We start from the raw sequence: 17077 nt of genomic DNA, 5'->3' as shown, positions 1-17077 counted from the left end.
AAGTCTGTTCTCTACAGAGAATATTGAGTATCTGATGTGTAAATATGATATTTCTCTTTTGTGAGGGGGCCTTTTTAAATTACTCTCAGTAATGTTCTGGGATTCAAAAACAGGTACAACTGAATTTTGTTGATAGAAATCAAAAACACTGGGTATGACGAGGCTGGGTATTAACTAGGGTCATAGAAACATTTTACATTTTGACTGGAGTACCGGGTACACAGGTGTAAACATTAGCCAAACTCATCAAATTGTATATTTAACATTTTTGCATTTTATTGAGTGCAAAATTTTCCAAAATAAAATGCCATATAGAAGCTAAAATGGGTAGAAATGTATGCAGAGTAAATGCTAAGAAAAAGAAACAGGATAGAGATTATGTGCTGTGCTATGGTTAGTTGCTCAGTCATGTCAGACTCTTTGCAACCCCATGGACCCAGGTCCGATGCATAGCAACCTGGATTTGATCCCTGGGTTGGGAAGATCCCCTGGAGAAGGGAATGGCAACCCATTCCAGTATTCTTTCCTGGAGAATTCCAGGGATAGAAGAGCCTGAGAGGCTACAGTCCATGGGTCGCAAAGAGTTAGACATGACTGACTGACTTTCACTCACACACTCTCCTGCATTGCAGCTGGATTTTTTTTTACCATCTGAGTCACAAGGGAAGCCCAAGAATACTGAAATGGGTAGCCTATCCCTTGTCCAGGCTATCTTCCAGACCCAGGAATTGAACAGGGTTTCCTGCATTGCAGGTGGATTATCTACCAGCTATCAGGGAAGCCCAGAGATTACAGTATGACAAAAAAAAAAAAAAAAAAAACAAACCCACAAAGAATAATTCAAAGCAAGCATTAAAGAAAAAGAAAAAAGGAAAGAAAAAAAATAGATAGTTCACAATTAACAAAAGAAGTCAGAGGACACACCCTTATGCACCTAGTAATCAAGGTTGCAGTCCATAAATTAAAAATTGATAAAGAAGCTGACAACCGTATACTTCCATAGCAGAGGATTAATATACTTTTAAAAATAGATAAAAATATATAAGGGTATATAGAAGACTTAAATAACACAACACAAATGCTATTTCAAATAACCATTCATTCAGTTATCTATCAAACTACCAGAAAGCTCTCAAGAAGGTTGGAAAGTATTGCACAAGACAGTTCCATGTCTGCAATGAAATAACCTTAATGAACAATAAACAACAGACTCAAACAGTAAGAAAACAACACAAAACAACTCCCCGAACATATTTACATGCACATTTGAAAAATCTTCCAGAATAATGTGTGGGTTAAGAGAAATTTCAAATAAATACAAAAGAAGAGAACAATAAAAACACTAATTATCAAAATACGTGGTTTGAGGCAAAGTACATAGAAAATAGTCTTAAAATCATTTATTAAAAAATAAGAAAATGGGAGAAATTCTCTTAAGTATTCAATGAAATAAACTAAAAGAAAAACAAAAATAAATCTAAAGAAAGCAAAAAAGGGAAGGAATTAAACACAGAACCAGAAATAAAATATTTAGGAAAAAACCCATGTTATCATTGAAAATAGGAGTACTTTTAAAAGCAACTATAACAACAACAAAAACACAGATATTAATGAAATAATAAAATAGAATAGCCTTAATTCTGATGAATAAAATATAACAGGTAAATAAAATTACAAACACAAAGGGCCTACACCTATGGATTCAAAGGAAATGTAAAAATTATAGAAGAATGCAACATCATGACAATAAACTCAATATGCAGGAGTAATTATTGAGAGAGTGATTAAAACTGATTGCCAATAAATAATATTTAATATATATTCTTTTAGGAATTAACAGAGACTGCCAGTGCTTTATCATCTACATAATTTTTTCCCTAATAATTTATTAGTAAATCCTGTTTCATTTTAGTATGGGATGAAAAATTGTAATATGATATTCACTAGGGCAGAAGAATAGGCAACCTTATTGTAGAAAAATTTTATCTTTACAAATTTCAACTACTGAAGCTAAAATCGGTTTGTGAGTAAATATAGTATGAGTTCTTCAGTGATTAAATAGTGTGAGTTCTTCAGTGATGAGGTATCCAGGGTACGATTTCAAACACACTGTAAATTTCTTATTCTGCCATATAATTTTGGACTAATTTAGTATTCTCCTTCATTTGAGGTATAGAATCTACTGAATAAGACAGTGCAATCAGAAATAGTGTAAAAATGAAAGTAAATTTAAGCTTGATAAGATATCCTATATTGTAAAAACTGATTTAAAAAAAATCACATACTGAATGTTTCTGGAGGCTTTATAATAATTTGCTTAGGAGGAAGTAATATATTTTATTAAGTCCGAAGTATGTGAATATGATTCTTGTATTCAGTATCTTTATTAATTTTGAAAAAGAAACATTTAAAAAAATCAACCTTGCTCTACCCCTATGTATAATTCTATAAAACACCCTAAGCAAATTTATTAAAATATTCTTGTCTTCAATAAGCTGTGAATGCAGATAACTTCCCTACCCAGTGTTATTATTCATTAACTAAGGGTTAGTTACTGATTTAGATCCTAACATTTAGTAATCTAGGTTGTAATGTTAGAAACAGGCTGTCCTCCCCTTTGAAGTATCATTTGAAGAGATGGAAATATGTGACTTAGCCTATCAAGATTTATTCTGTGTAAGTTTTTTCTTTTATTGTAAATTAGGAAGTCTGTTACATCTTCACATTCATGGAAAAGACTGTGATTAACTTCATTTAAAAAAGATTATGGTGAAGCATTTGAAGTGTAAAACATAAAATTAGTAACATATTGGATTTAATTAAAAAGCATGATAAATCCTGTTACATTTCATAATAAAAATGAAAAATAACAGTGGCTAGAAACGGAGAAGTGGATAAGGCATCTGTACCATCAATCTCCTTACCTACTAAAGCAGAACATCTGAAACAAAAAAGAGCCTTTTTTTTTTTTTGGTGACTCAGGGTATCAATATGAACTTAAATTATTCTAAAAACCTGAGGGTCAAGATGAAAATGCAGATTATATTGAATGGGTAATTAGCTAATATCTGCAAAAGTGCCCAGTAATTCTTTTTGACAGAGTTCCAGATCCCAACCTGTTTCTGGTTATCTTTCAGTCTTTCATAAGGGTAGCTTGAATGTATACCACCAACACACCCAAATTATACCTCTGGTTTCCGAATTAACAAAACACAAATTAACTAACAAAAGAGAACACATGCTTGTACATGATCAATCTCCTCTAACCACTACTGTTCAGTTGCTAAGTCGTGTCCAACTCTTTTACGATCCCATGGAGTGCAGCCTGCCAGGCTCTCCTGTCCATGGGATTTCCCAGGCAAGAATACTAGACTGGGTTGCTGTTTCCTTCACCAGGGAATCTTCCCAAACCGGGTATTGAACCCGTGTCTCCTTCATTGTTAGGCTGATTCTTTACCCCTGAGCCACCTGGGAAGCCCTTCTGACAGTGACTCTCAGAAAGTTTATGGGTTTTATTTATTTGTCCTTAGCTTGCTTCTTCTTTCTCTTGTCAGAGTGACCTTTACTGTCTGCTCAAATCATCATCTCCAACCTCTGCTAAAAATGTATTATTTTGGTTATCTACTACTTCCTTCTAAATTTTTTTCTTACAGGGAAAGGAAAACGATTTAGATTCTATAAGCTTAGAGTCCTGACTGCAAATGTGTGATCTTGGACAAGCAATCTGACTTATGTGAGACTGTTTCCATATTTGAGCTTCCCTGTTGGCTCATCTGGTAAAGAATCGGTCTTCAATGTGGGAGACCTGGGTTTGATCCCTGGGTTGGGAAGATTCCCTGGAGAAGGGAACAGCTACCCACTCCAGTATTTACCAAATGCAGATAATACCATCCTATAAAAATTATTGTGAACTAATATGCATGAAAAACACTTTATAAACTAAAGCCCTTTTTTTTTATTCCTGGCATTAACTGACAAGGAATATATTGCATTTATTGATTTTCCTTATATACAAAATTAAAAACTTATAAAAACAGAATTATTATTAGCTTAACAGCACAGTATGGAATAATCTCATTCTAACTTTGCTCTTCTTATCTCAAAAAAAAAAAAAAAAAAAAAAAGAAGAAAATTCAGACAAGTAAGATAAGATGACTACACACAGAAGATTACAGTAAACACAGGGCAACTGAGCGGCAGTAGGGCATCCAAGGGAAAAACCACGGTTTTCAGTCAGTGGTGTCTGATGACAGATGATAAAATGGCTGATCTCAGACCACACTGTTTTGTTTAGAGTCACTTGCTGCCTCTATAAATGTCATTAATAGAGATTTTTCATGTAATATGATTTTAAAGGTTAACTTTAAACAATTAAGACCTTTAATAAAAAATAAAAAACAAACATAGGCCCAAACAGCAACTCTCCTGTGAAAACAAAAAAATACAAGTTTACAAGCCACAGTTTTAGAACTTCTTTTCATGAAACACATATTGTGGATTTTTAGTCTCATCCGTGTAGTTAATCTCTACCTAATTTTCAAAATCTGCAGAAAAAAAGAATTCTCCAGGTAGCAGCCCTTAAAAATATAAACTGCAACCCTGTACGACTTCTTAGCAATACAGCAGTCCTGAAATCAGTTAAAAGTTATAAAATGCTTTTTCAACAAAATTTGAATAGTAGAAAAGGATTATAATGCACACTATGTCTTATTTTCCTTCTTTTATGTTTCAAAGAATGTATTATGCTGAATTCTCCTAGACACGCATCTCTCAAGTATAGGACTCTTTCTCATCTAGTGATTTAATGAACACTGAGATGCAATGAAATCTATCCTTCAATTCTCATCTATCCCAAAAGAATAAAAAAGAAACCCCGGGCTTTAAACAGCTGCTTTTATAAAAGCTCTAAGAATCTATGACTGCCTTTTACTTAATGTTTCCTATAGAGCCATAGTGTTCACTACTGAATTAGCTGCTGATATCATCATTATTATTTATGGGCTTCCCTGGTGGCTCAATGGCAAAGAATCCACCTACCAATGCAGGAGACACATGAGATGTGGGTTTGATCCCTGGGTCAGATCCTCTGGAGAAGGAAATGATAACCCACTCCAGTATTCTTGCCTGGGAATACCATGGAGAGAGGAGGCCAGTGGGCTACAGTCCATGGGGGTCCCAAAGAGTTGGACACAACGCATGCAAATTCAATTCACTGTCATTATTACTGAATGGTAAAGGTAAGTTAAATATTTGATGGCTTGAAGGAGAAAATGTTGATAAAAAAACTTTTATGACAAAATATAAATTGTTTGAATGTTTTTCTAAGAATAAGTAATCACAGACTTAAATGAATTTGAGATGTAATTTCTTATTCTTTTGAATAGGGTAAATGTTCAAATTAAAGCAATTTTTACATTTCTTTGCTTTTATAGGGCACTATATATTTAAAAGGAAGAAAAATCACATTCAACTCAGAGATTTCTTTTGGTTCTATCAGATGTGCTTCACACATAGGTGATGAGTGGTATATACTACTCTGCATTACAGAGCATGATGCTCATATCTGTGGAAAATTCTGTAAATACAACTCAGAGTGACTATAATTCAAATCAAGGTCCTCAGAAAAGTTAAAGTACAATTCTTCATAATATTTTATAAATATTTAGGGATAATCACTAATAATGTATGGTTTCCTAAAAATCACATTTCTAGATAACATTGTTTTATGTTGAAATTAACAATAGTCTAGTTTCTTTCCCCAGGACAGTTGTATTACATTATGAGCCTGGTAGTAAATGTGAGCTGAATCATCACAAATTCCAGAGTCAAAAAATGAATTAATGCTCAGAAGGAAAACTATGGATAGGTATGATTTAAGAGGCAAGAAAGAATAAGGAGTAAGAAACACAACTAACTGCAATATGAAAAATACAATAAGGCATTAAAATTTCAGAAGAGTCATATTAATAGAATCTGCCAAGAACAGACTGTGAATTTAACTACATTGGTTTAGCTACTGGTACTTCTATTTAAGGTGAAAAAATAGCAACAACATTCAAAATTAGTGATAATGCAATAAATGTACTAAACAATTTTGTATTTACAAATATTATCAACAGTCATGTGTAAATTCTGGATACCATTATAAAACAAGTAACAGTAAGGCAACATTCACTGATAGTATAAGTTGGCATATGATGAGTATCTTGTTAATTGCTTCATTTATTTTTAACTCACCTTTTTCCACCATAACTCCATGACAAAGGTGCAATTATTACTCTCAATGAGGGGTTTAGGTAAGCTGCCCAAGTCACACAGGTGCTAAATGGCTGGACCGAGTTAAGCCCAGGCTGAACTCGTGACATCCATAGTCTTTAGACTCAAAATGTAACTGAGTCATTTGCTTATAAAATTTTTGACCTTTTAAAGACCAAGCTTGTTGAGTGAAAATATGCCTTTCACTGGTCTATAAAATAGAACAAGAACAGGTATTCTAAGCAGCTGGGAGAAGTTCAGGGACCATGTGAAAAACAGAAACTGAATTCACTGTGTTCCTTATTTAAGGGACTGTACCTTATTTAGGTGCTATTCAGGTATAATGTGTCATAGTGAAGGTATCTTACACATATTTCTCCTTTTGACTTAATTTCCATACCTTCCAGATGTATTCTTCAGTATGGCAAGAGCATCTGGATAGCCATCCATGTTGTAATCTCCAATATGAAGGGTAATTGGAATTGGTATTTCAGTTGGTTGCTGTTCATGTACAAATGGCACAAAGCCCCAGAGTGTACCCTTACTGCTAAAATCCTGTAGGACAGGAATCCACTGTGGATTAAGAGAAAAAAATTAGACATTATAGTCATTTTAGAAAAAAAAAATCACCATTTGTAAAACAAATGATCCACAAAAAATCCTCAAGATATGTATCATCTTTCTTAAGTTGTATCTCTGCAAAATGGCAGAGTACTATAATTTACTTTGATAAATAGGTAACTGACACTCTAAAAAAAATAAGTCTACCTTAAAATTTATCAGTAGTCATCTTTCCTTGAACTAGCATATAGAACCTTAAAAAGTTTTTCACAGAATATGGAATCTTAGGATTGAAATGATATTATCAAACATTTAGTTGAACTGTCCATTTAAAAACGTGTGTTGGGGACTTCCCTGGTGGTTCAGTGGTTAATAATCCACCCTGCAATGCGGGGACACTGGTTTAATCCCTGGTCTGGAAAGATCCCACATGCCGCAGGGCAACTAAGCCTGTGAGCCACAACTACTGAGCCTGTATGCTCCAGAACCTGTGCTCTGCAGCAAGAGAAGCCAACACGATGAGAAGCCCATGCACCACAACTAGAGAAGTAGGCCCCGTTTTCTGAAAATAGAGAAAGACTGTGTGTAGCAATGGAGACCCAGTGCAGCTCAGAAAAAAATAAAATTAAACAAATGAATAAACAGAATATGTGATGAGTGAAAGTATAAACATAAATGAATATTTAAAAAATCGTAATATCTAATACTGATATCCTTTGGAAGGACCAGTTTAGGAAGAAAATTAGAACATGACAGAGTCTCCCTTGTTCTGCTCTGCCTCTTATACATGATGATGAGTTTAGTCACCATACTCAGAAACAAGCAGCTCTGAGGCTTTCCAAACAATACTAGCCCTGACAAGCCGTCCCAGCCCAGGAGAATGAGCTTTGTTGCCAAAACAGCTGGAAGCTACATTTTACATAAATTCTTTATTTCTCTACTGATTATAATGAAGAAAACACAGAGAATAGGTTCATTTCAAAATGAGCTTTGGTAAAGCCTGTTCTCTTCTGAATGCCCAAATCTTTACTTTTAATAACCTAGCTGAACTAAAAATCTGAAGACTGGAAATCAATACATGAAAATTAGAGATGTGTCCACAACTAACAATAGTTACTATTGCTAGATACTGGCACATAACCTAAACATGTCTAAACAGAAGCAGGTGCAGCTGGCTTGAAATGACAGGAGGTCAAACATGCCCACAGATATTTTTTTCCTTGTAAGCAGGTGGCTCATATACGTGGCTCCAAGCCAAACTACATAAAAAGTGAATTCTTGAAAAGTGTTTAGTATATAGAACATCCCAAACGTTTTCTATGTATTCAAAGAAAGCACAGTTTGCCAAGGAAAAAGGAAAAATATGGCTTAACTATAAAGGCAAATGTATAGAAAACAAGCAGCTTAAAAAACTGATATGCATCTAATGAAATTTTCAATCTTTCTTAAAGCAAAACTATTGTATATCATCAAAATGTTTTAACATTTCACATGACTGAAAACAATCACTGCTTTTATTTTGGAAGAGGATGAGAAATTTCACAAAATGTCGAGTTATCTCAAGTTTCTGAAGAGGATGACAGTTTATTAATGAAGATAAAGTACTTCTGTTAAGGTAAATGTATTAAGGTCTAAGAAGTAAAAAGATTTTTCATTAAGGTGACATTCTTAACAGTCAACAAAGAACTGTGACATTTATCTTCCCAGAGAGAGATGACTGCATAATTTGAAAATATAGTAGTCTGTCACTTGAAGACAGGCTGCAATTACTAGGTATATTTACAGCTATGAACCAATGATGAGGAATTTCTTGACCTAATATTTTCAGCGATTCAAAACTTTCAAAAAGTTCAAGATAATACAGATTATGGGTTTAAGAGTTAAATGTTTTTAGAATGTTGACTATAGGAAGATTTGAAGATTTGTTTTCTCTAGTGTCTTAGTATGAAAGGTGATACTTCCTACCCATAAGGGCTATAAAAATCAAGATGTCATTCTATCATTTTTTTACCCCCAAATAGAAAATATAATTAATTCTACTACTGTATTACTGGTTTCCTTTCAGGTGTTATCAATATTGAAAAATTCTCAATGTCATAAACTATCATTCCCACATTAAAAATTATTTTTTATCATTCTCACATTAATTCTCTGCTAGGACTATCAGATTCTGAATTGTTTCTCAACAAGCTACAGGAATAGTTGACATAAAAGAACCAAATAGATCTAGACATCACAAATAAAAACAAGATTAGCCTTGAAACTAGATATGGTGTTCTTCTACATAATTCTTTATTATAGTTATCGTGTATCTTACCATATTCCCAGCATATAAATGGCTAACAGACCATATAACTGCAGGATCAATAATGGGCTTCTTGGGACTTTCCTAGTGGTCCACTGATTAAGAATCTGCCTTGCAATGCAGGGGACGTGGGTTCAATCCCTGGTTGAGGAAGTAAAATCCCACATGCCACAGAGCAAGTAAGCCCACATTTCACAACTAGAGAGTTTGTGCGCTGCAACAAAAGATCCCACATGCCGCAACTAAGACCACACACAGTCAAATAAATAAATAAATATTAAAAACAGGAATGGGTTTTCTTTATGAGAAATCATTGCAATACATTCCAATTGCAGTACTTTTTCTCTCAGTAAACCAACAAAAATAGATTTAAATGCATTTTATTAAGTTAAAATGGAGGCAGAGTGTTGGTTGTCATATAGAAAGTAAGGTGCCACGTCTGAGCCTGAGAATTACACTCAAAGACAGACTAATGGGAGAAAAGCTGATATGAACACAAGAGTCCTCCTAAGGAGAATGAAGACCTTACTTGGGTTCAAAATTAGGAAAGAGGTATGTCAAGGCTATATATTGTCACCCTGCTTATTTAACTTATACACAGAGTACATTATGTGAAATGCTGGGCTAGATGACTCACAAGCTGGATTGTTGAGAGAAATATCAACAACCTCACATATGCAGATGATACCACTCAAATGGCAGAAAGCAAAGAGGAACTAAAGAGCCTCTTGATGCAGGTGGAAGAGGGGAGTGAAAAAGTTGGTTTAAAGCTTAACATTCATAAAACAAAGATCAAGGCATCTGGTCCCATCACTTCATGGCAAATAGAAGGGGAAAAAGTGGAAACAGTCACAGATTTTATTTTCTTGGGCTCCAAAATCACTGGGGATGGTGACTTTAGCCATGAAATTAAAAGAGACTTGTTCCTTGGAAGAAAAGCTATGACAAACTTATACAGAATATTAAAAAGTAGAGACATCACTTTGCCAACAAGGGCAGTATACTCAAAGCTATGGTTTTTCCAGTAGTCATGTCTGATAAGAGTTGGACCACAAAGATGGCTGCGTGCCAAAGAAATGATGCTTTCAAACTGTGGTGCTAGAGAAGACTCTTGGCAGTCCCTTGGACTGCAAGGAAATCCAACCAGTCAATCCTAAAGGAAATCAGTCCTGAATATTCATTGGAAGGAATGATGGTGAAACTGCAATACTTTGGCTACCTGATGCTAAGAGCCAACTCATTGGAAAAGACCCTGATACTGGGAAAGACTGAGTGCAGGAGAAGGGGGCAGGAGAGAATTGACGTGGTTGGATGGCATCACTGACTCAATGGACATGAGTGTGAACAAACTTAGGAGACAGTGAAGGACAGGAAAGCCCATCATGTTGCAGTCCATAGAATCGCAGAGTCAGTCACGACTTAGTGACTGAACAACAAGTTAAAATGAGGAAGTAAACTTATTTTGTTTTTTCTCTTTTCTGATTCTTCAAATACTTTTCTAACCTCTGAAATTGTTTTCCAAGATTGTAACCTTACTTACATTAAAAAACAAGTAGATATACCTGCTTTGCTCCAGATCTTGCTAAGTAAATGACACTTTTCTGGCAGTTTTTGTCTTCACAACCTGGCAGCAAGTGATCCATGTTTCCATCTCCATCTGCCAAAAGAAACATAAAAAGTTCATTAATGGCCACAAAATGGTGCTCTTACATAACAGATTAAATTTCCTATTTGTTCAAAGTCTGCATCACTCTAGATAAACTGAGGAATCTGACTGATGCATGGTTTTGTAGTTTATGTGATTCAATTAAAGAATTACTCTGGCCCTTGCTATCTGTTACCTGGACATGACTGGTTTTAAACTGCTCACTTTTCTTTGGTTAAATATTTATCCAATGTTGGAAAAACACCTTGTTTCAGGGCTTTAGTGTTAAAATCATCACTTAAAAAAATGTAGCTTGTGACTCAGATAATTATCATTGCTGCCATGGGAGGAAACTAAGTATGTCAATAGTAACCCATTATTATTTGCCTTATTTTGGATGTCTTTCCATATACTTTCAAGTGTCTTTTATACAGCATAAATTTCAAGAGTTATAAAGCTTTCTGCAATCTAGATTCTAAAAAGAACCAGTATATTTTTATCAATAAAAAACCAAATGTTCATTGCAGCACTGTTTATAATAGCCAGGACATGGAAGCAACCTAGACATCCATCAGCAGATGAATGGATAAGAAAGCTGTGGTACATATACACAATGGAGTATTACTCAGCCATTAAAAAGAATACATTTGAATCAGTTCTAATGAGGTGGATGAAACTGGAGCCTATTATACAGAGTGAAGTAAGCCAGAAAGGAAAACACCAATACAGTATACTAACGCATATATATGGAATTTAGAAAGATGGTAAAGATAACCCAGTATGTGAGACAACAAGAGACACAGATGTATAGAACATTCTTTTGGACTCTGTGGGAGAGGGAGAGGGTGGGATGATTTGGGAGAATGGCATTGAAACATGTATAATATCATATAAGAAACAAATTGCCAGTCCAGGTTCGATGCGGGATACAGGATGCTTGGGGTTGGTGCACTGGGATGACCCAGAGGCATGGTACGGGGAGGGAGGTGGTAGGGGGGTTCAGGATGGGGAACACGTGTACACCCATGGCAGATTCATGTTGATATATGGCAAAACCAAATTAACCTCCAATTAAAATAAATAAATTTAAATTAAAAAAATATTAAAACCACACACACGCACACACACACACACACACACACACACAAAAGCAAATGAAGGGAATACACTCGTCATTTCCAACCAGCTGATTTTTAAACAGCTGTACAATGGTCTGCAAAGACTTCCAGAGATGATGTTACTGAGGAACTTGGAGTCATTTCCTCTAGTGCTCCCTCCTATCTACCGCCCCTACCTGATGGAAGCTTACAAATTTTGATGTCATAGAGTTAAATCTCTACAGGGACATTCACACAATGAAGTAATCATGTAGCTTTTAAATTTAGGGCCTTGTTTTCTTTGGAATAAATATGGATTTATGTGCAATGGTTTAATGTATCATTTAATGTGTGCCAAGGTAGTTAGTTCCTTCACTTGGATGGTTATATAAGGGTTAACAATTAAAGAAGTCCTTCTTTGTGTAGGTTTAAGTACCAATATTAAGAGATATATATAACTAAAACAAGTCTATCAAGTATCCAATAATGTATTCAAAAGGAAAAAAAAATTTAGGTTGTGTGAGATGAAAAGCTAGCCAATGGAAGCTGACCTCAGCAAGGAAAAGGCATAGTGAAAAATGAGTTTCTTTGATTTAATTTCATGGTTTACTTATGATTCTCATAGGTAATACTCTGTGTGATAACAAACCCTTACTTATAGGAGTACAACACTAAATAAAACCATTGAATTAATAACGGAAGTATAGAAAATATCTGTGATATGGCAGTAGTACATCTGAATTATTGTGAAAGCTACTGAAAGAGAGATGCAACTCTAGGCAGGAATACTTGGAAAGGAGAAGGCTTTCCAAGGACAGAAACATATATCATAGTTAGAAAAAAAAAAAAACAAAAAAACAACAAGAGCTCACCAAGTAAGAATTAAATGCAAAATGTGATTTATAAACTGGGTCTTCCTATCATAGGTTCATTAAAAGCCAAATCATTTATTGTGATTATTCTGGGACTAATCAGAAGAAGACAGTTAACAAGTCTCTGTCTTTCATTTTTACCCCAAAGGCAAAATACTCAGATTAGATCCTGATTTACACTTTTCTTTTCTCCTAGTTTCTCTTTCTTCCAAGTAGTTTCCTATTTCCCCCAAGTATTTTGGCCATGACTTGGCTGAAATTTAATACTGGCAAATAACCTCTGTTAAACATATAACTAACTCATATCATAACATCATAAACATGCCTTTTTGTAAGAATTATCAGTAATATTTTATAGATATGGCCATAGAAATCTAGAACTCTATCAAAGAAGGTGCTCCTTACGTTGACTCTTTAAGCGCTATTTTTTGACACATCGCTTCCTCAGTGATAGAAAAGATTTCTGAGATTCCAACTTCATGTCCTAAGGAAATTTTCTCTCTCTTAAAGGCAACAAACTTTTAAATTCCACGTTTCACTTTTCTACATTTAAAAAAAAAATTTATTTGTAAGTTATTTAAACTTAAACTTGAATAATAAAAGTAGTACAAGAAGTCCTGAACACATTTTAACCAGATTGACCTGTTAACATTTTATGCCATTTATTTGATCATTTGTGTGCTCTGTGAAATCATTGTTTTTTCTGAACCATAATTATATACATTATAGCCTCTCACCCATAAATACTTTAGTGTGCATTTCCTATGAATAGGGATATTCTCTTAAACAACCATAGTACAACTATTAATTCACACAATATCTATTGTACTATATCTATATTCCAGTTTCATTCATTGACCTAATAATGTCATTTGTAGCATTTTTGACCCTCTTAACATAGGATCCAGAGTCTAGGGGTAGAATTGCATTTAGTTGTTATTTTTGCTGTGTTTTTCAGTTGCTAAGTCATTTCCAACTCTTTGCGACCCCATGGACTGCAGCATGCCAGGCTCCTCTGTCCTCCACTATCTCCCAGAGTTTGCTCATATTGATGTCCATGGACTGACTCAGCAATGCTAACCATTTCATCCTCTGCTGCCCTCTTCTCCTTTCACCTTCAATTTTTCCCAGCATCAGGGTCTTTTCCATGGAGTTGGCTCTTTGCAATAGGTGGCCAAAGGACTGGAGCTTCAGCTTCATCATCAGTTGTTCCAATGAATATTCAGCCCTTCTAGTATACTGGTTGGATCTCCTTCCAGTTATTTTTAGTCTCCTTTAATCTAGAATATTTTCACAGCCTGTGTCTTTTACAATCTATGTATCTTTTTTGTTTTTAAACCTCAGACGACAGGAATTTTTTACTTTTTTAATAAGCCTGAGGAAGAAAGTAGTTTCAGGAAAATGATTCATATGAGTCAGAGGCACAAGGCTAAGAACCAGTAATACGCAAATTCTCTGAAAAATAATGTGACTATGAGGAAAGTCATGCTGATAGAGGTACCACTCTGTGAACTTAGCATGCATTTCTTAAAGAAGTCCCAGGAATTATTAACTTCAGACTGTCTTTCCTTAGGATTTCAGCATGTTACATATCTCAGGTTTCTTTGAGAGATAAATTACTTCCCAAAGGTTCAAGTGAAATTGTAACAGAAGGAATCACATTTCTACTCACTCATTTTATAAAATGTGACATAAAATTTGGCCTTTTGAATGTCAGGACTGCTAGAGACTAAAGTTCACACTAACCACATGTTAATTTCCATCTGATGTTAACCTTAACCAAATTTCAAACGAAATTCTTCTCTGAAACAGATAGTTTTAATGAGATAGATATGATTCAAACTGACTTTCCCCAAAACTTTAATTTTAAAAATCAAGAAAACACTAAAATAGGTTCCATCAAAATGGACTATAATGAATTTTGATGTAATAATTTTTCTGGTTTTAATTAAGCAGAGGACAAAGAAGATAGATATGAGCAAGGTGACATTTATGTTTCCTCTTCAACATTCATAACATTTTCAGTATCTTGAAATTAACTGACCTGTGGTATCATTTAATCATTTAATCAAATTACAACTCATTGTTCTGGCCCCAGATTACCCATTAACACTGTAAACCACAGGTTCTTTAATGCAGTATTCCCAAAGTATGGCTCCCAGTCCCACAGACTCAACATCACCTAGGAACTTACTAGAAATGTTACGCCCCTGTCCAGAACTAATGAATAAGAACCTCTGCTGCTCCTACTGTTAAGTCGCTTCAGTCGTGTCCAACTGTGTGACCCCATAGACGGCAGCCCACCAGGCTCCCCCATCCCTGGGATTCTCCAGGCAAGAACACTGGAGTGGGTTGCCATTTCCTTCTCCAATGCATGAAAGTGAAAAGTGAAAGTGAAGTCGCTCAGTCGTGTCTGACTCTTCAGGACCCCATGGACTGTAGCCTACCAGGCTCCTCCGTCCAAGGGATTTTCCAGGCAAGAGTACTGGAGTGGGTTGCCATTGCCTTCTCTGTAAGAACCTCTGAGGGTGGGGCAAAGCTTATGCCCTCTGACTGAACCATTGTTCTCAGGTACTTCTGCTAGTCCTCACTAACACCAGAGGTTGCTACACATAGCCTATGTCTGTCTTGATCACGTTCTCCATTAATAACAAACTACTTTTGCTAATCATAGTCCACTATTCATTTAGGACTCAGTCTGTGTCTTGCTTCAAGCTCTTGAGACTGAATCAAAGTTGTCGTTTGCCCATTTGTGTGTTGCTTGAAGTGAAGTGACCGGTACATGTATCATAAACTCCTTATTGCCAAATTCAGACTTAAATTGAAGAAAGTAGGGAAAACCACTAGACCAATCAGGTATGACCTAAATCAAATCCTTATGATTATACAGGGGAAGTGACAAATAGATTCAAGGGAAAAGATCTGATAGAGTGCCTGAAGAACTATGGATGGAGGTTCATGACATTGTACAGGAGGCAGTGATCAAGACCATCCCCAAGAAAAAGAAATGCAAAAAGGCAAAATGATTGTCTGAGGAGGCATTAAAAATAGCTACCAAAAAAAGAGAAGTGAAAGGCAAAGGAGAAAAGGAAACATATATCCATTTGAATGCAGAGTTCCAAAGAATAGCAAGGAAAGATAAGAAAGCCTCTCTCAGTAATCACTGCAAAGAAATAGAGAAAAACAATAGAATGGGAAAGACTAGAGATCTCTTCAAGAAAATTAGAGATACCAAGGGAACTTTTTATGCAAAGATGGGCATAATAAAGGACAAAAATGGTACAGACCTAACAGAAGCAAAAGACATTAAGAAGAGGTGGAAAGAACACAAGAAGAACTATACAAAAAAAGATCTTCATGACCCAGATAATCACGATGGTGGGATCAGTCATCTAGAGCCACATATCCTAGAATGTGAAGTCAAGTGGGCCTTACGAAGCATCACTATGAACAAAGCGAGTGGAAGTGATGGAATTCTAGTTGAGCTGTTTCAAATCCTAAAAGATGATTCTGTGAAAGTGCTGCACTCAATATGCCAGCAAATTTGGAAAACTCAGCAGTGGCCAAGGACTGGAAAAGGTCAGTTTTCATTCCAATCCCAAAGAAAGGCAATGCCAAAGAATGCTCAAACTACCACACAATTGCACTCATCTCACACGCTAGCAAAGTAATACTCAAATTCTCTAACTCAGGCTTTAATAGTACATGAACCATGAAATTCCAGATATTCAAGCTGGTTTTAGAAAAGGCAGAGGAACCAGAGATCAAATTGCACATTTGTTGGATCATCAAAAAAGCAAGAAAGTTCCAGAAAAACATCTATTTCTGCTTTGTTGAATATGCCAAAGCCTCTGACTGTGTGGAACACAAAAAACTGTGGAAAATTCTTCAAGAGATGAGAATATCAGACTACCTGACCTGCTTCCTGAGAAATCTGTATGCAGGTCAAGAAGCAACAGTTAGAACTGGACATGGAACAACAGACTGGTCCAAATCAGGAAAGGAGTATGTCAAGGCTGTATATTGTCACCCTGCTTATTTAACTTCTACGCAGAGTACATCATGAGAAACGCTGGGCTGGAGGAAGCACAAGCTGGAATCAAGATTGCTGGGAGAAATATCAATAACCTCAGATATGCAGATGACACCACCCTTATGGCAGAAAGTGAAGAACTAAAGAGCCTCCTGATGAAAGTGAAAGAGGGGAGTGAAAAAGTTGACTTCAAACTCAACATTCAGAAAACTAAGATCATGGCATCTGGTCCCATTACTTCATGGGAAATAAATGGGAAACAGTGACAGACTTTATTTTTGGGGGCTCCAAAATTACTGCATATTTTGA

The 17077-nt window shown here is 35.5% G+C and overlaps 1 protein-coding gene across 2 annotated transcripts in view; it reads right to left on the bottom strand.

The window, feature by feature from the left end:
* The window catches only part of ITFG1 (integrin alpha FG-GAP repeat containing 1), a 296211-nt gene that overhangs the window by 136349 nt on the left and 142785 nt on the right, over nt 1–17077 (bottom strand). For both annotated transcript variants that reach the window (XM_027513694.1, XM_027513693.1), the window contains exons 9-10: nt 10684–10778; nt 6656–6828 (exon numbers count right to left, since the gene is read on the bottom strand). In XM_027513694.1, coding sequence (XP_027369495.1) covers nt 6656–6828; nt 10684–10778 — 268 coding nt within the window. The remainder of the gene's footprint in view (nt 1–6655; nt 6829–10683; nt 10779–17077) is intronic.

Source organism: Bos indicus x Bos taurus, chromosome 18 (assembly GCF_003369695.1).
Source record: "Bos indicus x Bos taurus breed Angus x Brahman F1 hybrid chromosome 18, Bos_hybrid_MaternalHap_v2.0, whole genome shotgun sequence".
Lineage (NCBI taxonomy): Eukaryota > Metazoa > Chordata > Mammalia > Artiodactyla > Bovidae > Bos > Bos indicus x Bos taurus.
The sequence above is the reverse complement of the archived record's forward strand: the minus strand, read 5'-3'. Positions and strand labels throughout refer to the sequence as shown.